This window comes from Ceratocystis lukuohia (assembly GCF_044167205.1).
Source record: "Ceratocystis lukuohia strain C4212 chromosome Unknown Supercontig3_pilon, whole genome shotgun sequence".
NCBI classification, from domain to species: Eukaryota; Fungi; Ascomycota; class Sordariomycetes; order Microascales; family Ceratocystidaceae; genus Ceratocystis; species Ceratocystis lukuohia.
The window spans coordinates 2567336-2590298 of record NW_027263522.1 but is presented as its reverse complement, the minus strand read 5'-3'; the positions used below and the strand labels follow the sequence as shown (position 1 = coordinate 2590298).

Sequence of the window (22963 nt, the reverse complement as noted above, 5' to 3'; positions counted from 1 at the left end):
CAACATCGGGATAGAGAGGAGAGGAAGAGAAACATGGATAGTGATAACGAGTGAATGAGATGTGTGTAGGTTGCTCATAGATGAGTCTGTGTTACCTAACTTGGCACAGACAATAGATACCGTCACTTCTTTTTTACGTGATCAAAACGCCGTCCAATCACTTGGCGAAGGCGACGTTGGACAAGTATATGCAAGACTCCCAAGAAGTTATGAACAAAGAAAAAGAAGAAATATGTATTGAATACGAAATCAGTATTTTTTTCCGGTAGACATGTCGTAAAACAAAGAAACTATATAGCAAAGGCGGGGTGGTACGCATGTGATATCAGGCAATTTGAAGCATAGGAATCAATATATGTACAAGAGCGAAAAGAAAAAAAAAACAAATCAAACATGGGCATGAGCGAGTGAAACTAAGGGAAGGCGCAAACGGAAAAAAAAAAAAAAAAAGGAAATAGCAAATGGAAGGAGCAAAAGTCGTGAGAAGCATTTCAAAGGGGATTTCAAAAGGTGCGTTAGTCTGAGGCTACAAATTCGGGTTGATTAGGCTTGTTTCCAGGCCTATCAGAGCGAGATGAGCGCAAAGGGGCAGGGACAGAGATAGACGGACAGCCCTGCTCACGGATTAGCATTTCCCCAGACGCGCTATATCAACGGCGACGACAGCAGCTAGAAGCATCGCATTGAAGCCGGCCATCATATAGAATGGGGCACCGGTCGAGAGCACATCGAAAAGGTGCCCGCCGGCCTTGGTCAGCAGGAGGATAGCCGCACCGCCACACCATGAATATAGACCAGCGATTGAGCCCTTGAGCTGGATGCGTGACGCAGCCGCCACCGCGTGCGAGCCGCCGGGAAGCAGGCAGTCGCCCTCTTCGGCAACGCATTCCTCGCAGTACTCGGCGTCACTTGCGTCATCGTGATGGCTCGGGACTGAATCCGTCTGTGCGACGATTGTAGCAGCTCCAAAAGGGGCTGCGGATGGTGACGAGTCGATGATGCCACGGCCCAGCAACCCAAGACTGCATACAATGGCACCTATCTGGCTGATGCCCATCAATGCTACGGGCACAAGAACCCACCGGCTACCACCGCGACCATCAACATCGCGGAGCTCAGGGCTTCGTAGGAGTGGAAAGGCAGTGTAACCAGCCACACCACTGAGCGTGGAAATAATCAGCGGAATGTTCCACTTGCCAGGGCGACGGGCAAGATAGCCGAACAGCGGAGCACACACAAAACCCATTAACTGGGCAACGCCAGTTAATACCGAGGCGAGGATATATGCGGTACGGCATTCTTTCTTCAGCTCAGGCGAGGGGTCATGTGGCGAACCGTGGCAGAAGCCATTGCTGATAAAAAAGGTGTTGATAAACAGCGGCACAAACAGTGAAATAGCTACTGTCGATGCTCGCGCAACAAAACCACCCAGGTAGCCTAGACCGATGTCAGCATCGACAAAGCCTAGTCGCACAGCCGCGCGCATTAGGTGCAGGTAAGGTAGTGGGCGGCGACCAGGTATGTAGGTCAGGCTGCCACCGGCACAGCCATCGCCGTCGTCTTCAGCGATCTTAGACTCCAGGCCAAACAGCGTTCGCCAGCCCTTGTCCTCCTCACCCTTGAGCCCGCGCAAGCCAACAGCTACAAAGCCAGCTACACACAGCGCCACAGCAGCGACAACATAGAAGCTGCGCGTAACAGCTTCGCTCTGCGATACGCCATCTTGCTCAGAAAAGCGAGCAGGGAGAGGAAGGAAGACTAGAAGAGCGACGAGAGCTCCACATCCGGTAAACAGGCCAACGAAGCCGGCCAGAACGGGCGGCTTCTCGCGGGCCGTAGGCGCAGAAAATGGGGAAGTTTCTTCTTCCGGTTCTTCATGTCCTCCAGAACCAAAGGGAGAGCCCGATGGTGGCGGAGAGTCGTCAGCCAATGAAGGGAGGATGGCAGTGACCATGGTAGCACTGCGGCGAAGGGCGATTAGTGGGGGTGACGCCGGATGAACGGGGAAGAAGGAACAAAGCAAGGGGGAGTGAAGGAGAGCCCAATTGCGAAGGACAGATCCAACCGAGACTTACCATGCGGTAGCGCCCAAGGCGAAAAACACGCGCGCCAGAAGCAACTGCGGGTAAACGTTGCGGGCCTGCACGAACACAACAAGCGCGATGCCGACAATGACATAGCCGAGTACGGCCACCCAGCGCACTCCGAGGCGATCAGAAACTAGCCCCCACACTGGACACATAACCAGGGCCACGGCCTCGTCAGCAAAACCGAGCGTGCCGACAACATCTCCAACACCCTTTTTCCGGCCAATCAGATCAGTGATGACAAATGAAACACTGCTGTTAAGGAAGACCAGGAAAGAGATGGAAAAGAGCGATATTCCCAACAGATATGTGGCAGCCTGCAAGCCGGTGGTTGTGGGGCTGAAGGGCAGCAAGGCCCGCATGTAACGACAGAGAGATGCCATGGGCGGTCAGGGGGAAGAATGGGGGGGGGGGGGAGAGAGACTGCGAAAAATAGAGGCTGAGGTTTGGGCAAAAGGCCAAGGTGCTGGTGAAGAGAGAGAGGTAGAGAGGAAGCCGAAGCGACACTCGAGAGTTTGCCGATTTATTTGCCTATCCGTTGGCAGCGTCCAAAAGAAACAGAGGCGTTTGAGAAAGCGTTTCGAAGTTGCGTAATGCGGTGCAAGAAGCGCTAGGAAGGAGGCAAGCTTGAGCTTGAGCTTGAGCATCAGCTTCCAGCTTCCAGCTTGCAGCTAGCTATCAAGCTTTCAGGAGACTGAAGCGGCAAAGCGTGTGACGTCAAAGTACCAACCACACAGAGAACAGTAAACAAGAGCAGCACCACAAAAAAACAGAAGCTTGCAATCAAAGAGCCAAGAGGGAGGGAGAAAGGAGAAACCACAGAAAATAAGACGTGATAAGGGGAGAGGAGGAGAAGAAGGGGGTCTATAAACTAGGCCTTTCGCTACGTCAATATACATAAAGAAAAAAAAAAAAAAAAAAAAAAAAAAAGACCCCCAATACAACAGCGAAGAATAACAAATGCCTAAAGGCATCAAACAACTCGACACGAAGGATCAATAGGCGCTTAGTCATTTTTTTTTACACGGGCTGTGTTTTAATACAGATTAAACAGCATTACACCGCCCTGTTTTCTGAGGCTGGCTTAGGCTTGGGCTCTCTTGTCTGGCATTGGCATTGGCCCTAGCCTTTTTTTTTTGTTTTTTTTTTGCTTCTAAAGTTTAGAGGGGGCATTGGATCAAGATGGGCTCTAGCTATCTATCCTCTCTGGCTATCATTTTAAACAGCTTTCACAAGCACAGGACAAGGGGTGGGGGAGGCGGGAAGAGGAGGCGAAGATGAAGAAGGGGTTGGTGAATTCGCACTTTGGGCTTTGAATTTGCAGCCCAAGGCGAAAAAAAAATGGACGATCATTAGAACAGATAGATAGCAAAGGACGCCAGAAGGAGGGAAGGAGGGACGCATGTGAATATCAAGGATTTAATGGGAGGAAAGGCGCCGCAGACACCGAGACTTGATAGATAGCAAAAGGCGCAAGCAGGGAATGCAAGCGAGCGAGGTAGCAAAAAAAGAAAGAAAAAGGGATCAGGTATCAGGTATCAGTAGAAGACAACAATGAATCCCCAAGTACAAAAGCAAGAACAGTAATAGCTAACTAATAGCTCCCTAAAAACAACCAATACACCATAGAAGCCGGAAACATGAACGAAAAGCTAAGGCGAAAATAAGGCGAAAATAAGACAAATGAGGTTGACAGTGCCCATACTGTACGTGGCGACAGCCTGATTGCAACTCGGCTCACCTCGACCTCTGGTGGCCCTCCTGTAGCAGCCCTCCCCAGCCTCACCACGACCACATCACCTTGTGATGCAAAATACGCGGCCCTAGCCGCTCATACTCAAACGGCGTAATCCAGCTATCATTTGTCGACAGCTTTGCAAACACGCTCGCGCCCTTCCATGTAACCACCTGCTCGTCCATATCACGGGCACTAGTACTAACTAAGATCTTGTCGCTTAGATCCGGCCGATGCGCACGTAGTTTGTCTTCCAGCACGCTGCCAAACAGCGGGATTTTAGCTCCGCCACCCACCACCATCACGCTGCCTAGCAGCTCGCGGAGCTTTTTCTCGTCTCCGCGCGCCGCGTGCGAAATGCTCGTCAACACGGCCACGTCTAGCGGAGCAATGGGCAGCACCAAGTCGCGCTCATTCGCAAGCTCGGTGGCTGAGTAACGCGGCAGCGGCTGTGGCACTGTGGCTGCAGATGTGGCGTTAGCAGACGCACCCGCATCTGAGGCAGAAGCACCAGCAACACTGTTGGCCGCACCAGCCCCTGCTCCTGGCAGAGAGGGCGTGGGTGTGCCATTGCGCACGCTGGCCGGCGCGGGGCTCCCCGTTGCCGTGTCGCGACCGAAAACAAAGACCGGAGGCACAGGCGTCGATGTGCCGTCCGGCCCAGCCCCAGGACCCGGCGACGGTGCATTAGACGTAGCCGGAGTGGAGCTGAGGCCTTCGTTAACCTTGGCTAGGAAGTTGAACGGCTGTGAGCGGTCCTTGATGGGCGTAGACACACCATTGCCACCAGACGAAGCCTGAACGAGTAGGTTCGGTTGAGCAGTCAGCACCATGTTGTTCTTGAGCGACGGCTTGACCATGGTGAGGATGGCCAGCTGGGCAGCCGACGAAGGGTCGTCCGGCAGGTCAGACTCGTAGCAGTTGTACGACATATCAATCAAGCTGCGGCGGCCACGCAGCTTGGCACTGTGGTCGAAAATGGTTGGGTGGTAGAAACCCATGGCTGATAGATATGCTTCATCGTACATCTTGGCCTGGTACTTGCGCGTGGGCTGGTTAGGCGTGCGCACGTGGAAGGTCATGAGCTGTACGGAGACAAGGTTCTGTGCTAGCGAGCAGTGCTTAATTTTGAGCTCCTCGGCCAACAGCCAGTCGTAGCGGCGGCGCAGGTTTATTTCCTCGTAGGGGAAATTGTCAAAGAGCATCATGCGCAAAAACGTCTCGGTCACGTCCCAGCCACCATATTTGAGATTGATACGTGAGTCCTCTAGGCACATGCCGTCTTCCACGCACGTGATTGACGTCTTTTGTGCACCCACATCAACCACACATGCCTGTGTGTAGCCTGCACCAAACGTGGCTGCCATGCTCTCCTGGATGAAGCACACGCGATTGAACTCGAACCATGTCAGGCACGACTCGAGCATCTGCTCCACGTACTTTTTGTCGTACAGATCGGGGATGATGAAGATGCAGCTATACTTTTTCCACTGCATGCTGCTCTTGAGCCCGAGCTCTGTGCGAATAGCCTTTTCGATGATCGTCTCAAAGTCATCGTACAAGTGTTCTGACGTGCCGTAGTCGTTTTCGTTGAACCAACCCTGTTGCATGGGCCACCACAGCTTGTACTTGGGTTTAGAGTCCTCGGGAATGCGCAGCGCCTCATTTCCAGCACATGCCGTCTCTGATGCCGGGATCTCGGTCCACTCAACCTGCAATGGGTCATTGTGCACGGGAATACGCTCTGGATCGGAGCGTCGGTTGTAATTGACAACCAGATCCTTGCTGTTGGGCAGCACCTTGTGCTTGTTTGCCCGCATTTCCATCTTGAGATCTTCCGACAGCTTGCGATACTTTTTACTCCACTCCTCGCCAAACTGGCCCTCCAATGTCTGCTCTTCAAACCTGCGCCGTGGCAATGAATCGTACTCCTCGGATTCCGTGTGTGGCGCTTTGTTAGCAAGAACCATGGGCACCGTCTTGGGCAAAGGGTCGCTGGCAAAACCAATGCGCAAATTCTGGCTTCCGGGGTGAATCACAATCATTCGTGCGGGGTTTTCGAGGTCTATGTAGTCGGCCTCGGTTTTGTCTTGTTCGGACTTGTCATCATCGTCATCGCCGTCGTCATCGCTCTTGGCTATAGGCTCGGTCTTTCCATCGCCGTCCTCGTCCTTGGCTACCCATTGGACCAGTATCCGTTCGCGGTCTTTAGTGCTTTGTATTATCTGCTCGCGCGCCGCGTCGCCTTGTAATCTTAGCGCGAGAACTTGGTCATCGCGCTTCATATAGTCGCTGTTCGTTTGCAGCTGTCCCGTTAGCTTAGCTAGCCTCGTCTACAAGGCCACGGCAAGCGGGCAAGCAAGCCGCAGCTGTTCTTCCCTCCACTCCTTCCCTGCATAGTTCTTACGTGTAGTAGTTTTTCTGGTTGATAGGCACCACCTCGGGCCATGTTGTCTGTTTCATGCCATTGTCGGTCCTCTCGAGACCTAAAAAATACCCGTAGTCAGTACATGCGCCTCTATAGCTGCAAATAAGTTGGCGATAAATTTACCCTCGCGCAAGAGGACTCGCTCACTGACTTTGCCGACCATTTTAACGTGAGAGAGCGTCTGTAAAACTGGAAGCAAAGAAAAGGAGAGAATAGAAAAAAGCGGACAGCCAAAGGGGATTATGGAGGAAAGGTAAACACAGATCCTGCCTGTCCTAGAAAAAAAAAAGACTTGGGAGGGGATTGATTGCTATGTTGGTGATGTCTTTGCGCGCGTACAACACAAAGCTAGACGGAGATCTTGGGCGAGATACACTGTTTATATCTTGCTATCACGTGATGCTATCCTTCAATTTACGAACCCTATTTTGATGACTAACCCTAGCATACACGATGCACCTGACTTACACCCTCCAGTGGCGGGCGGCAAGATATCATACAAGTTCGCTGACAGTAGCGCTGTCACTCACTCTTTTCTTTCCCCTCAACTCTCAAATCTCTGATTCTTTATGTCTTATATTAACCTTTAATACCTATATGCTCATAACAACTGCACCAACCTGACTTCTATCTATCACCCTCATATTGTTTTCTCTAATACCAACAAGTGTTAACACTTTCACTCATGTCCTCAATTCCTGTCTACTCCAAAAGCCCCATCAAACCCATTACCACTGATCAACCTTTGCATCAGGAAGTCTCTCCCGTAGCCATTCACTCATCAAGCCCTATTCGTCCTAAAAATACCACTATCCCATGTAGTACCCGCCGCGGTACCAGCGCCAATCTAAACCCTATTGTCACTACCTCTACTACGGCGCTCCCCGCCACTAGCAATGTCGGTAACAGTATGCTGCCCATTACCGAACCTCCGATAGTCTGCCCGTCTTCTCAAATGAGTCCAAGGCCCGCTGCCGGCAGCCTGCCTCTCAAGGGTATCCTCAAGAACTCGCCCACCCAACAGCAAGCCTCCACTTGCATGTCGCCCATTGATTCCCTATGCACGACGAATAAGAATAAGCGAAGCACATTTCCGAGCCTCGCTAGCCCGAACCTAGGAGGAGTTGACTCTGGGCCTAGTTCAGCCATGGTAATTGCCTACCGTGGCGGCAAAACCGACTCCGCCATGGGCGACGCCTGTGCTAGCTGCCCCAGAAACTATACCCAAGTGATCGAGGAGGAGCTTGAAAACACTCAGCTGCCAGAACTCAAGCCGCGGTACTCAGAGCTGACGCAGATGCCACTGGACTTTGAGGGCGCCCATGGCCTGGATGCCGACCTATCGCATCCTCAAGGCTACCAGCAGAACATCCACGCATTTGAGTACACGGCCGACCAGCGCGCTGCACAGGAAGCTTCTTTGCACAAGTACAAGCTTGCATATGACCTGGACGTGCTTAGCCACGAGTCGGACGCTACAACATCAGGCTGGAATATGACGAGACATTTTGTGGCGGCAGCATCACAAAAGTTTGCAATGGCAGAAGAGGAGATGTGGAACCGAATCAATACCAGTCTAGGCGAAAAGGCTGACTGACTGATTGGCTAGCCGACCTTTTTGTTTACCCAGGTGAATAGCATGGGGCGTGGGAGAAAAGAGAGACGTACTCTAGGCATCTAGACCCAAGCCATGATGTCATGATACAGAGGTGTCTGGCATTGAAATGCAGCCCTAGGCACTGGCATCACATTCACGCTCACACTCGCCCTACATCACACCGTTGCAGATATCAAAGCGATATCAATCAATACAATCACACAAGTAGGTCCACTCCATTTTGAAGCGGTCCTATAGAGGCCATGAACCCGTCGACACAAACGCCAATGCCAGCGGATAACTCCACTATTGCGCAGCTGCTATTACACGCAACTATTATGCTTTTCCATCTGCCCGCCTTGTCCACCAGCCAATCTGTTCCCAGCTCTCACCCAGCAGCCCAAAAACATCCGAGAGCAACAACGCAGGAACAGCTCGTTTCTGCTTGTTCACGGCAAGTTCACTTAACTGTCCAGTCTTTATGTAGCCTATTCTCCGCACGAGAAGAAGAGAGGATGGAAATCCCACAGCAACACCCACCCACACATGAGAACACAAAGAAGGCTGCCCAAAGAGGCTCGTGCACAGGAAAAACCGCCCCCTTCTCTCTCTTTCTATATCTCCTTACTCTATTGTCTCTCTATGTCAGCCACTCTCTCACCATTCGGGTCACAATGAAGTTCCGCCAGGCTCGGCCATTACTACAGAGCCGAGCCGGAGCGGTGAAGAACCCAAAGGCAAGATAGTGTCATGGCCCCATCGCATCTCTCTTCCTCCTGCTCGCTTCGGGGACGGCGAGGATGTAACAAGACCAGGTAGGAGTGTAGTACTCTTGGTTTAGCCGGGCTTCTACCGGCATACACGGCAAAAGATTTTTTATTTATTTTTATTTTTACCATTTTACAACTGCAATTTTTGCTTCCTTCCTTTTACTGTTTGAGGGATGACGTCGATCTCGAGGGGTTCTTTCTACATCTCCGTCGCTCTTCCTTTCTTTCTCTACCCAATGGATCAATAGCAAGACGGCCTTATTCACACCATCAGACATAAGAGGGTAAGAGGGGGGAAAGAAAAGGGCAAGGCAGCGACGATTCGTACTTCGATAGCCAATACTAGACATGTGACACTACAAATTCACGCACAAGCCAGTCTTAGTTGATTGATATACTTGCAAGGTAGTCGGTCTATATCTATATGTGCAACAACCAGCCAATCAGCCCATTGTTTGTTTCCTGGATATAAGTAACTTGGCTCAGGCTAAACTGCCCCGTCCAAAATAGAACATGATAGAAACAGAGCAAGAAAAGAGTGAGGACTTTGGGGGGGGGGGGGGAGGCGATAGGCAATAAAGTAGCTGCTATAACTGTACTTTTTTAGTTTAGTCCCACTGAGCTCTCTTAGGCTTGGAAGGTGTAGAGAAAAGTAGGAAGGAAAAGAGACGAGAGACGAGTATAGAGGGGCAGGGAACAGGGAGCAACTACAAGGTTTGGGAGAGAGAGGGGTGGAGTAGGTTTCTATTCTAGTGGGCAAGTGCGATTTTAGAGAAACAGCGCCGAGTCGCCGCGCGGAGAAAATTTAGGAGACCAAAAGGCGAGGAAAAGAGGACAAATAAAAGATTTTTTTTTTGGGAGGGGGGGGGGGGGGTTTAGTATCAGCGTTTCTATTCTTGCTGCAGTTGCAAGTTTTGTTTTCTCGCCTTCCCTTTTGGTTTTTTTTGGAGGGGAGGGGGAAAGATACAAGTGAGATACCTAGGTACAAGAGTACAGGTCATACACCGCCAACTTTGCATCTTCAACTTTGTCTCCACTAGCAAGTTGCAGTCTGTCGGCCACTGCATTTGGAGTCAGTACAATTTCTGTGCAGTGCCAGCACCATATGTGGCGTGTACCTCCAGAAGATCGGCAGCATCTTTTTTTGACCAAGGGGAAAAAAAAAAAAAAAGGGCTGGGAGGAAGAATGTCTGTGCCTTGCTCACAACGATGTCAAGAAGTGAAGAGAGCTGCGACACAACACAATGCAGGATGAATACAATCGAGATTGTGTGTATATCAAAAAGCGAAATCCCGATACTCTCAGGCCGTATACAAAACAGAGGCTCGGCAGACTGTTGCTACGAGCCTCAGCCGCCACGCCTGCTTTTTATATCCATCTTCATTTCCCCTTCGACCTACCAAACGAGCCTTGGCACGGAGAATATTCGACAAGTCAACAAGTGTCGGACTGTAGCTTGGTACCGGTGGATATGAACAAAAGGATCTACTTTATCGTTGTTTTTGTTGATGTTGTTGTTTCTGGCTCGGCCATTTTTCTATTTGTGTTCCCGCGGTCCTATAAAACAAGACTGCGCCTTTTCTGCCTTTTTATGTCTTTTTGTTCCCCCGGTCTTCTTTGCTGTGCCTCCTGCCCCTCATGCCATCGCGATCCTGCCTCCCTTGGTTTTCACCCCGACCTGACCACAATGTCAGTACAGACACTGGAAGGGGGGGGGGGGGGGGTTCAAGAAAACTAAACCCCAGAGTCCCGTCGATATATGCGTGCGCGTGGTGCATCCGGCTCCAGAAAAAGAGGCCCAAAAACAGAGACAAAGAAGGTAAAAGACTTATAGGAGTACGTCAGGGTCTAATACAGAAAGAAGCGAGACTTCTGTCGCATGGTGCTACATGCTAAGCTGTCATCCAGTGTCTACAGGATAGAGGGTCTCCTCCCCCTCCCCCTCCCCCTCTCCCGAAGAGATGTGTTGTTCTGTCCTACGCATGCAGTGAAGTGTAGGTATTGCAATTCTGCAGGTTTCCGATGTTTGTGATGCTGGACTTGTGTCTGCGTGTTGTGCGTGTGACAGGTACGATGAACGCATGGCTGTTCTGCTGCATATAGACGTACACTACTGTAGAGACTCTAGAGCGTGCATGTCTAGATTCCACTAGCATTTACCCCTAAGTGTCCTATGGCCATTTGTTCCTTCTTTCGTTCTTTGCAGCCCGCGACTATAGTCTGACAGCTACAAAATGCCAAACACTGTCAGCCGCACCAGAAAAAAAAATAACAAGACAGAGAGAAGGGGCAGCAGCAAGAAACAAGTATCATGCCGCTTCCCGAGGCCTGCACTGGGCCGAGTTCACTCTTTGTCTGACTGTGTAACGGTGTAACAACACTGTAAAACTAAGATCCTACACCCAGTATGTATATGAGCCTATAAGCCGTTCCGGATAGCGGGGTACTGTATTACAATGGGTCCAAAGGTACTGCCAGAGCGCAGTCGCAGTAAATCCCAGGGGTCGGGTGCCTGTATTTCAGGCACCCTTTGGCTATCAGCCGCCTGTAGCTGTTTTCAGAGGTTGGACCTGAACATCCAACATGACCTTGTCATTTTTGCTCTCAACTTGCCTTTGGGTTTGGATGCTCTCAAACAATGGATGTCCTGAGACAACACGGCAATGAAGCAGTAAGTGTGGCAGAAGAAAAGGAAAAAGAAGGAAAGGAAGGATAAGACATATGGAAAAGAGAGACATGCATGGGAGGCGCCAGGAGGAAGACAGGCACACCATTCGGTCTCTGTCGCTATGTGCGTCTCGTCTTTTTTCTTCTTTTTTTTTCCTGCTGGCGTGCTAGATGGCACGGCCCCTTCTGTAAGCCACAGGCTGGAACAGCTGCGGATTCGTCGATCCAGCAGTTTTTGCGTTTCAACCCAACCGAGCTTTCAAACTTCTTGGGCCGGGGGAGATGAGGGAGGGAGGGAGGGAGAGAGGGGAAAGAGGACTGCCTCAAAGCCGGATTTTTTGGGCATGAAAAGCAGGCAGGAGGAACATGCGTGCTCTATCTTCTTTTCGTGGGTTGTTGTTTCCTGTGGCTAAGAAATGGTCCTTCGTTCGGCTTCGTGAGGAAACAACTGCCGCTGCCGCTGCCGCTGTCAGGCTGCCAATATAAGCTCCATTATCGCCGGAAATTTTCGAGAAAGCCATGCGCAGTGGTTAACCACTGTCGATACTCACCATGGTGTAGCTGGTTATCACGTTCGACTGTAACTTGTAAAGAATTGCCATCGAAAGGTCACCGATTCGACTTCGGTTGGTGAGAGCATTGATTTTTTGGTTTTTTTGCCTTTTTTGCGAGCGTGCCGGGCGCAAGCCGGCTGTAAACCCTAAGAATAGATTCCAAAACCTGCGGTCGCTGTATATTTCAAGTTCGAATCTGATTTCCCAACGCGTTTCTCGGTACGAAATAAGTCTCTATTTTCCTCCTGGTGTTTTTGTCTGTGGATCTCCCGCTCTGAGACATCGACAGGGGTTTCCGGCATCTGTGACAGATATGAGACGGGGCCAGGCTTTTCTTCTTCAGTAGTGTTTATCTTGATTGGGTATAGTCTAGCTAGGGAGGAAAGAAATCAGGCTTTTTTGACAATATTTTTGAGAGACTTTTTCTTTTCTTTTTCTTCTCTTTCCTTTTGCTTTTAATTTCCTGGCTGACTACAAGCAACGTAGCCAAGGCCTTTTGTCTTGTGATTTTCTTTTACAGGAACCAGGAACGTCAACAGCCGCCAAGCACCGTAGTAAACCCGCAACAAATACCACCAGACAAAGCAGCAGAGGTAGAGGGCACCCACCCTATGACAACAACCCCAGGACATGCAGCGAAGGGTCGGACTGGGGACAAGGGTTAGAAAGTCAAGTGACAAGAGCACTTTGCAATTGCTACTAGTACGTGTGCCATCAACGCAGAAAGAACCCTGGGCTTACAACACGATCAGGGGTCCAGGGTCTTTGATATTCCGTCTGTGCTGTTGCATCCTGTTGTTCGTTCCCCTTCTTGTTCAAGCATCTTCTCTTCTGCCCTTGAACCTTTACAACTTGGGCAAAGCTTCAAATGAGGCCGCCAGCGGCAGTTCCGGCAGCTTCTTCCGAGCAGAAGCGGTTGTGCGCTCCTAGAGACAGGGAAAGAGGGGGAGGAAGCAGCCACTGCAAGAGTTGCCCTATCCTTGTCGGGCTCGTGTGTTACTCGTTGCCTTGTTGCCTGTTGCCTGTTGTCTGTTGCCTGTTGCCCGTTTCTGATTAGTGAGTGACGTGGACAGGTGGGTGGACAGGACAGTCCTGAGAGCAAGAAAAACAAAAGATTCCACAAAAGTACGGTTGATAGAGAGAGCAGAGCCACGGCCAACTCATCGTGTATTGCGCCGTGTTATAGGTAGGCGGTGGCTGGCTAGGCTGATAGGCTGATAGGCTGATAGGCTGATAGGCTGACTCTGGGTTCTGATAAAACCTTTCTGTTATACTATTGCGTTGCGTTGCTTTCTTTTTTTTTTTTCTTTTTTTTCAAGGGGCTTGCATCCCCAGTGGAACGGTGGTGGGCTCTTTGGGGACTTATAGCATATAGCATGGAAATGGACAGTGCTTTTAGAGAGAGAGAGAGGGGGGGGGGGGGGGGGGGAGAGCTTCTCAGGACTTCTGGCTTGTGATTTGCTCAAGTGGACAAGACAAAAGGGGCTAACGGACTCAATGGCACTGTGATTTGGACAGAGAGACTTGGACAATGCAACGGACTTTCTGACTCCACAGACCCGGCAATACAGGGTTAGTATTGTGGTATGTAGCAGCAGCAGCAGCAGCAGCAGCAGTAGTAGTAGGAACATGAGAAGGATACGGCGATAGCAAGCGCAGTGTCCCCTCGCTCATTTTCTGCCCCTCCCCTCTCCTCTTTTCCCTGAACTTGCCAACCGATTACTTGCTGATGGGCCTTTGTGCCTTTCGCCTTCCTTGCCGCTAAGGCTTCCCCTGGCAGGCAAGCAGGTCTGAGCTCATTGGCGAATGATGCCTCTGATGCAGGGAGGCTGTTGATTGTTGATGTTTACGACGGGGCGACGCATAAACAAGGAAATAAATACATGCCCAATGCTGCCAGTCACAATGGGCAGCAGGCACTTTGAGAGCTAGCCGTTACCATCACAACCTCCATCTTGACCTCCGCTGAGCAGGACGGCATGCGAGGCTTTGGTAGGTGCATACACAATGTATATTTCTCTCCCTCGCGTGACGTCTACATGCGCCCGTCAGATCGTCTATCTGTCGTCGTTCGACTGAACCAGCAAGCTCCAGGTCCAAGTCTAAGTGTAATGTAACCACGACGGTTGGCGTCTGCACCCGCTGCTTATCTTGCAAGGCCACTTACAAGGCTATCTACACCTGGACTTATATGTGCATCACTTTGTCGATTAGCTTTTTTTTTTTCTATCCCGGTGGATAGTGTTCTCTGCCTAGCCTGGTGTAGACAATGGACAGCGCTTTAAATTTTGAATATGAATAAACAAAGGGTGGCGAGGTTCTGTCTCTGTGCTTGGAGCGGGTTGGGCTGACAAATCTAGACCACAGACAAGAGCAGCGGCTAGGTAATCTGCGGATGGTTGTTTTTATTTTTACCTTCTCTCCTAAATTACCACTGCCTAATTTCCCCCTTGGGTACCATTTAAGTAACTGACTGAGGGAAAAATCGCTCTCTCTAAGAAAAGATAAAAAAGGAAAAGGAAAAAAAAAAAAAAAAAAAAGAAATAAGACTTTTGATACAACGCAGGTACAGAGGTACAGAGGTAAAAGCAAGCCCTATTTGGGCCGCTTGGCTTTTCTAGTGCTGTTCTCCGAGGGCTCGGTTAAAAAAGAAGCAAGGGCTGGGGGCTTCTATGGGGCTTCTAGCACAACTGTATTATCCTTTTTGGGATACCCAGTTGACTGGGAGAGGGAGGGCAGGCAGAGCCGGGATTGGAATTGGGATTGGCTTTGGTGCTGGGTGGTGGGGTGCAGCCAGCCAGCAAGCAAGCAAGCAGCAGCACCACCACCACCACCACCAAACACATGAGGTTGCTCAATATCTGGCTTTCCCTATATCCGCACGTTCGTACATTCGTACATCCAAGGGCTGGTACACCCGCACGCCTCCGCTCTCACAATAGCCAGCCTGTCATGGGCCTGGCAGGCCAAAGTACCGGCCTATTGATTATTGCACGCCTGCCCAGCCTGCGAACTTTTGTGCGTACATAAGCACACAAAGGGACAACCCTGCTCTCTTGCCGTGCTGGCCTAGCCCATTCCCCTCTGCTTTTTGCGTGCTGTCTGTGGCGTCGGCCGTGACCGCGCCAGCCGAAAGGGTCCCAGACAGCCAGGGAGCAGGTTTGTCGTGACACGACAGCCAGGAGCTGTCGCCATATCTTCCCATCCCTCCTTTAAAACAATGGGAGTCGGATAGACTCACAATGCACTGCACACGTTGGACTGACACTGCCGAGCCGCTGTCCCTCACTTCTGTCTTCCTCCATTGTGCGTAGCCGGCTTGCATGTGCAAACAAACACATGTAGAAATAAAAATGCCAGAACCCATGTGCAAGAAGGCGTCTGCCGCATTGTGCGTCATACTATAGCAGCCAGCTGTGTGTGTGTGTGTGTGTTTATGCTTGGCTGCGTAGCTAGTGCCAAGCAGCAGTCGTCTGGAGATGGCCAGTAAATTGCGTGCTCCAGCAACAACATGGCCGCCTCGTATCTTGCTCTCAGGCCCAAGCCGCTTGTCGAAATAGAGGCTGCCCTCCTTGGCTCGGGCACATTGGCGAAATATCTCGCCCAGGCTCGCAAATAAGATTGGGATTTCCTTTCTTGTAATCCCAAAAAAAGGTTTAACGCCCAGACATTCTTCGTGCCTCTTCATTTGGTGGCATAGCGCTTGTGATCGTCTGGCACGTCTTTAACCTTCTTTTATTGTGGCGGTTTTTTTTTTTTTTTCTTTCTCTGCTTTGCTCGACGAACAGCCGGCATTATCAGAGAATTTATCGTCTATTTTTTTTTCTCTTGCGCTGCTTGGCCTTATCACGCCTGGGTTTTGCCAGCGCATTCTGGTTGGAAAAGGCCCCCCCCCCCCCGTCTTCCTGACCCCAAGAGAACCCCGCCATAGGTGTCTATACGACTCCCATCCCATCTCATATTAAGCCAATTACATCCTGGCTCCTGTATTTCATGCCGATGTGCTACCTGGCTGACGACAGGGTCTCCGCCTGGGTTTGGCCGCCCCAAAACCAAAGGTTCATTGTCGAGAGGCAGGAAAGTGGAAGGGGAAGCAAGCTTGTCTTTGCTTTCTTTCCTAGTCGAGCCCTAGCAAGCGCTTTGTTGTAGTGTCTTGGTCTTGGCCTTGGCCAGCCAGCAGGTCTGACTTTTTTTCGTTTTTTTTTCTTCTTTTCACTTTTTTAGCTTCCTAGTGCCGGCTTTGCTGCCTTGACTGCCACACCAAAGGACCATTAGACTTGGACTTACACCAGGACCAGGACCAGGACCCATAATGTCAGCGTGGTCAGTGTGTGGGCGTGTGTGCTTGCTTCGCTAGCGTGTCTCTGTGTGTGCTGATAGCCAACCCAATCCAGGGCGTGGGCCGGCCACGGGGGGCAGCAGAGCCCCCTCCTGCCGGCGTGCTGGATAGTGCGGCCTCGAACCGCGAGCCTTGATTCGTAGATATCTTGATGGCTGGCTGAAGTTGGGCTGGTGGGCGCATTCTTGCCTCTTGCCCACTGCGCAGCTTGTGCTTGTTCTGTTTTCTCTTTTCTAAGCCTGGGCCTGTTCGCAGGTCTTGCCCAAATCGGGGGGGAGGGGGACATCCTTATCCCTACACAGCAGCAAGAGGGTCCTTTTTGCCCCTCGAAGCTGCTTTTACTTCCCTTTTATTCTTAATTTTTACTCTTTTCTAGCCTTCTTCCCTTTCCGCTCTGGCTTGGATTATTCGGACTCGTGTGATGCTGTTTGCCTCCTGCCTTCTGCAGCACGCACTCACTGGCATATTCTGTGGCGTTCTTTACGTCCAGACGGGCATCAACTAGCGTCATGGTGACACTGAGGCCGTCTAGCTTGAAGACTTCCGGGGGTCTCTTGGGGGGTTATAACCTGGCTGTGGCAACCCCGCCCATAGTTCCGAGTCTGAAAGGCGCGGCTTGCTCCAACCCAACCAGCCCAATCTTCTTCCAGCTTCGATAGCGCGCCATCATGCAGCCTGTGTCATTCTGCATTGTTAGTATTGTATGTTAGTTTCAGCCGTTCTGCCTCTTGTGTTTTCCGCAAGCTGTTTTGACTTGCTGCTGGAAAACTCTGATCCTGCCCAGTAGGGTTGGGGTTTGTCTGCATCATGGCCGCAGCCAAGGCAAAGATAGACCCACCCGAGAGAAAAAGAAGATAGGAAGGAACCAAAAAAAGCAAAAAAAGAAAAAAAAAGAAATAAAAAATTCTCCCAAACAAGAGACGGAGTTAATCCTTCATAGATCTCCTTATCCTCTCTAGAATAGCCATGCTCTGCTTCTGCAGTGCGGGCGTGGCATTGCACAAAACATGCTGCCTGCCTGTTCTTCTGTAGTACAGATGCTGACTGACTTGCTGCCGCTGCTGGCACAGCTAATGCGATCTGCTCTATCGCGGCTTGCAGCCCCCGCTGCTCGTCTGCCGCGAGTCTGTACGGCATGGGAATCTGGCTGCCGGCCGGGGCTGGCCAAGGCCTGATAGACACACAAGACACAGGGCAGTAAACGCAAAGCAAGCGCCCTTCCGACGCCTGTTCGTGGTGTCCGTGGTGTTCGTGATGCCGGCGTATCAGCAGTGGTCGGCCGTTTAGCGCTGTGCAGGACTGCTGCTACCCATATTGGCAGATTTTTTTCGTCTTTTTTATTCTTGTTTTTCTTCTTCACCCTCCGTTTTCAAATCCTTTTCTTCTTTCTTCTGTTCTTCTGCCTGCTCCCGATTCCATCATTTTCGTCTGTCAGCACCGGCGTCCTACCTTCTATCGAGCGATCCCATTGTTCGCGGCACTGCGCTATTCAGAGCATTTGCTGCTATGTTGCAGCGCTGGGGCTTGGCTAGCCTCACGTTTGCTCGAAAATAAGAACAACACCGAATAAGAGATATACGGGCACTAGAGGTGCGAGCCCTGGAGCTAGCGGTCAAAAGAAATGCCACAGACATTGAGCTCTTTTTTGTTTGGCTTTGCTATTTTTTCCTGCCCTTACGACCTTGGCCATGGTCTTTGACTCGCCTGTTTTCCTCTTTTTTCGCACTAATCGCCCACAATAGCTCTACGTCGGGCAGGCCTTGTCGACAATACGACTCCAGGCGTACGTGCACTGTTTTCCGAGGCTACCTTGTAGATGGCCAGGCCAGGGGTGGGAGAGCAGTTTGGGCATGAGGAGTGCAAGTGGGAGATGGAGGAGGGGAGGAGGAGGAGGAGGAGGAGGAGTAGCAGGAAGGGGGAGGGACCCTTGTTCATGTTGCTCACCTTTTTCTGGCCTTTTTTCTCCCGCTTCACAATACCTTGGTCGATTGTGCGAACCCGTTGTGCTTGTTTTTCTTCCTTTTCTCCATCTTGCTACTTCTTTTCCTCCCTTGCTGGCTATTCCTTTTTTAGCCATGGGGATGATGGGGATGTGTGGTGCTGTGATATGCTGCTGCGCTGCGCTATCCAACCCTGTGCTGTGTGCCGTGTGCTGTGTGCTGTGTCGTGTGCTAGGCTATGCTGCGCTGTGTCTGTCAGTCTGTCTGGCCTGAAGACCCCAAGACGTTGATGGCGGATAGTCTGGCGCCTGGGCTTGTTATTTTGCTCTTTGCAGTCGCCTTGTCTCGGGGGCAAGTCCTTCCTCTTTGACACGCCGCTTGCCTCCATGCCCTCCCAATTAATACTGTATCATGGCGTCCCCCAGTCTTGCATCGTCGTCCGCCCGCCTGCCCGCCTGCCCGCCCGCCTGATATCCTTTCCTTTCACGTATCCATCCCCATCCAAACCCACCAGTAAACCAAATCTAGGCTAGCACCACTACTTGCTATTCTTCGCCGTCATGGCCTCGCCGGCTGGCACATGGACTGGTCTCTCTTCTCCCCCCCCCCCCCCCCTCTCCATCTATCTTCATCTACGGCTGCGGCGTTTGTCCATCGTGTTCCTCGCTCTCTCTCTCTTGCCACGCTAAATCGGCTCATACGGCCTGCCCTGGTCCCTCTAAACCCGCTAATGTTGCTATTTATTCTTACTTTTATCTCTACATTTATCTTTCTGCTCTGAACTTATGTCCAGAAGGAGAAGCATCACTTGGCATTCTAAAAAGCTTCCTTCACTTTCTCTGGCTCTATTTTCTTGTCTCCCCTGTTCCTCTTTTGCACTCCGTCCCTGGCTGGGTAACCCTGCCACATGAAGCCTATAATACCTCCATCCTATAATATCAGACTTGGTCCGTCCACAGACAACATAGGCACAGACCTTACCCTTCTACGCTTCACACCCAAAGCTGATGATTCCACCCCCGTCTTCTGGCTGCTTGGCCCTCTTTTACGTACCCCCCCCTCCCGTCTTTGCCATCTTCTCTCTTCCATCTCTCCCATGCTCCTCATGGACTCTTTTTGCACCCCCTTCTGTCTCAAGTCGTCCTTGTCTTCCCTCTCGCCTCTAAGTCTCTTTCTCTTTCTCTCTTTCTCTCTCTGCCCCTTCCCCTCCCCTCGCAAGAACCAATTATACATATACCCAAGAGCTGGCACCTCTTTTTTCCTCTCCCTCTGCCTTCTGAGTTTCCAGTTTGAAAGAATCAGCTTTGATTTCATTCACAGCGAAACGAATTGGAATTATACGACGCCCCCCCCCTCCTCCCCTCTACGCTCTTTTCCATCGCTTTCTGCTTCGACTTCAACCTCTCTTCTTTTCATTCTTCTTCTTCTTTTGTTATTTATTTTTGCTCCTTTTTGTTTTTACTTCATCTTCGCCTGCTTCTTCTACATCCAACAGCAACCAGCCACACTTGCTTCTTAGTCACCTTTTGTGTTGTTTGGTTCTTTTCTGCCTCCGCCTGTTCGTCATCTGCATCTTCCGTCGACTCCAACTTCTAGACTCTAGACTCTTCCCGGCTTTAACAGGACACCTGCTGCCATTACCAACATCACTCTTCACCAGCCTCAACAGCAGCAGCAGCAGCAGAAACAACAACAGCGGCAGCAACACAACAGCTAACCGCAACTTGCTGTGGTCTCATCTATTTGGTGGTTTATACTAGCCGGAATTGCTTGGTTGGACACTCCCAGTACACCAATACAAACTGTACGACCCTTCTTTCTTTGGTCTCTTTTGCTTCCCCCCCCCCCCCCCCCCCCTTGTTGTTTGTACTTGGCCAGCCCGACTTACACGCGCCAATTTTATAGTCGTCATTCCCAAGACCCACCAGATCGGCTTTTGTCAAAATGGATAATAGCGAGTCACAGATGTAAGTTGTCTTCCAAGCTCCCTTCTCGCCAGATGGGCAAAACTAACACCGCCCCACAGTCAGCAGCAGTCTCAGTCTCACCTAGACGCTAGTAGCTTTGCCTTCAGCACACCGGCGCCTGTCAAGTACCGTCATGACGACCCGCCTCGCTCTACTCCAATGGTGACTATGACTCCCGGTGACATTGCTATCAAGACCGAGGCCACTGTGTCTCCCGGCATGTGGCAGACTCCTGCCTCCGCTATTCGCCCCCGCCCTGCCACCATCCATGAAGGCTTCTCCTCCTGCTGCACGGGCGACGACCACAGATCGCTGCCTGCCTGGGACTCTTCTACCATGTCCCTCCAGCAGACCCCTAGCGACACTCTGTACTCGTCCCGTCCCGTCTCCATGCACCAGGACTTCCTGAATCCCATGAATTCGGACTACAGTACGTTCAAGACCCCTCCCCCCTCCCTTACTCCTCTCAAATGACATCCTCTAACACCATCCATCTATCTAGGCTCTTGGGCGTCACGCAAGTGCGACGAAGGCTTGGAGTTCCCTGATATGCAAATCGGCCAAGCTTACACGGCCGATGAGGCTATCCCTATTCTGGATCTGCGTTTCCAGAACCCACAAACAGAGGGTATGGATGGCACTATTGCTCCCAGACGCATGTCTGGCTCTTCCTTTACCATGTCAACGAATGGCACCCTGTCTGACATGCCTTCTTACGAAGACTTTTCCAGTGCTCTCTCCGAAGCTCCTTCCCTGAGCTCAGATTACCCCCCGCCTTCTAACCGGACCTCTCTTCTATCATCGTGCACCCAGCTTTCGCCCGTTGCTTCTCCGCGCATGTCTAGCCAGGGCGGCCGCACTGAGTTGGTCCGCACCCAGAGCCGCGGTCATGCCTCGCCTTCGCCCCGCCCGAATGTGCGCTCTACGCCCTACAACATCGATGTCGGCCGTGCCAACAACAAGCGCTGGTCGACCGGCTCCTATGGAACCCAGCAGAACCGCAACGCTGTCCCCTACAGCATGTACCATGCTATGCCTACGACCCAGGACTCTTCTACCGTTGCCGGTGGCATGCCTCTCGAATACAGCGCCATGCCAGCAGCCCAGCAGAACCCCTACATGCTCACTGGCACGCCCTACCGTAATAGTATGCTTCTTCCTACTCAGCTGCCCTCACAAGTACCGTCGCACACCTACTCCACCGACATGAACGCCCTGCACGTCCCGCCTCCCCTCATGTCACACGGCCTGTTCCGGATGCTGCAAAGCAACGGCGACCCATATGCCATGCCAGGCCATTATGGCGATCTCTCTGACCCTCCGGATCTGTACTCGGCTCTGAACGAGCAGCAGATCCCTCCTCCGCCTGAGGACATGAACCCTTCAGACCCCGACCTGGTTCCCCATGAGCAGGAGCTGCGTTTTGAGGGTGACTTGTATACTCCCCGCTGGGTTCGTGGCCACGGCAACAAGCGTGAGGGTTGGTGCGGCATCTGCAAGCCTGGCCGCTGGCTTGTACTCAAGAACTCGGCATACTGGTACGACAAATCATTCACGCACGGCATTAGCGCCACCACTGGTAGCCCATTCCAGGAGCCCCTGGAGACCCGGCGCATGGATGGCAACCCCGATGTCTGGGAGGGCCTGTGTGGTAGCTGCAACGACTGGATTGCGCTTGTGAGCAGCAAGAAGAAGGGCACTACGTGGTTCCGACACGCATACAAGTGTCACACGCACCCAAAAATTAAGGACGCGCCCAAGCGCCGCCGTGAAAGCAACCAGAATCGCTCGCTGGCGGCTTCGACTATGGCCAAGCCCAAGGTTGAGCCACAGATGCCGCACACCCCGCCGGGACAGCACATGGACCCCAATCCAGCAATGGCCATGGGAGGAACTGGCACTTCAGGTGGTGACACTGGGGCGGCGGCGCTCTCTATGCCTCCAGCAACGATGTCGATGTCGATGATACCAACACACATGATGTCAACTGGCAGCACACCAGCACATCTATCACAGCCAACACCTCCACATGTATCAGCACCGCCAATGAGACCTGTCGGCCAATTCTCCCGAGGTTTGCCGCCACCAATTTCCGAGGGGGCGCCTCCGGGAATGATCTGACGATAAATAAAAGATAAGAGAAAGAAAGAAAGAAAGAACAACGAAAGGGAGAAATGAAGAAAAGTAGAACGGTTTTTTTTCCTTTTTTTTTTCTTGGTTTCCTTTTCTTGTTTCTTCATGCCCGCTTATGCCCTACTCCCCTCCCCCCTATGTTTTGTTTTGGTTTTGCTTGTCTTTTCTGTGCCTCTGTTGAGGACAAATGTCTTGTTACCTTACGAAATCCCCGATACCCAACGAAGAATGAGAACATAAACAATTGCATTGTCACTCCCCTCTATTGTCATCATCCATCATTATCATCGTCATTTTCCGGGTTCTCTCTCTTTGCCCGTCTGGACTCACTCAATGGGCACAGAAGGAATGAGAGGACCCGGGGCTTCGTGTTTTCTTTTTAGCCTTTTCATTTTTCATTTTTTTGCTTTCCCTCTCCTTCGGTACTAGCTTGTTAGCTCGTACTCTTGGGACACTGCTTTTTCCTCTTTCTTTTTTTCGTCTTCTTATTTTCTGTTACGCCTTGGTTCTCGAAATTCTCTTTATGCTTGTGCTCTCTCGATACATACACTTACTTGCTTCCTTTATTCCCTCCTTCTTTTCCTTTTCTACTTGTCTTTCTGCTCTTTCTTTGTACTTGTCTAGATAGCCTAGTTAGGCCGTGAAGGGTGGTCATGGCCCTGGAAACCACGGCTTGACTGTCCTGTTTCTTGGTGTTGTTGGTGTGGGGGGGCTCTTCTTGTCTGCTTGGAACTACGAGAGAGCT

At 51.4% G+C, this 22963-nt stretch overlaps 4 protein-coding genes across 4 annotated transcripts; 2 read left to right on the top strand and 2 right to left on the bottom strand.

Annotated features, from left to right (window-relative positions):
- Positions 1–625: 625 nt before the first annotated feature.
- HOO65_030655 (uncharacterized protein) lies at positions 626–2470 on the bottom strand (the record flags this gene model as incomplete). The annotated part of the gene is made up of 2 exons (XM_071002055.1): positions 626–1961; positions 2076–2470. The coding sequence occupies 2 exons, from the start codon at positions 2468–2470 to the stop codon at positions 626–628; spliced, it is 1731 nt and encodes a 576-aa protein (XP_070860334.1).
- Positions 2471–3869: 1399 nt separating this feature from the next.
- HOO65_030654 (putative arp8-like protein) lies at positions 3870–6413 on the bottom strand (the record flags this gene model as incomplete). Its single annotated transcript, XM_071001913.1, has 3 exons — positions 3870–6114; positions 6230–6308; positions 6374–6413. 3 exons carry the CDS (start codon positions 6411–6413, stop codon positions 3870–3872), a joined length of 2364 nt encoding a protein of 787 aa, XP_070860333.1.
- Positions 6414–6935: 522 nt separating this feature from the next.
- Positions 6936–7847, top strand: HOO65_030653 (uncharacterized protein; the record flags this gene model as incomplete). Its single annotated transcript, XM_071000464.1, has 1 exon — positions 6936–7847. The coding sequence occupies one exon, from the start codon at positions 6936–6938 to the stop codon at positions 7845–7847; it is 912 nt and encodes a 303-aa protein (XP_070860332.1).
- Positions 7848–20062: 12215 nt separating this feature from the next.
- HOO65_030652 (Meiotic expression up-regulated protein 26) lies at positions 20063–22206 on the top strand (the record flags this gene model as incomplete). Its single annotated transcript, XM_071001978.1, has 3 exons — positions 20063–20085; positions 20145–20515; positions 20588–22206. 3 exons carry the CDS (start codon positions 20063–20065, stop codon positions 22204–22206), a joined length of 2013 nt encoding a protein of 670 aa, XP_070860331.1.
- Positions 22207–22963: the final 757 nt, after the last annotated feature.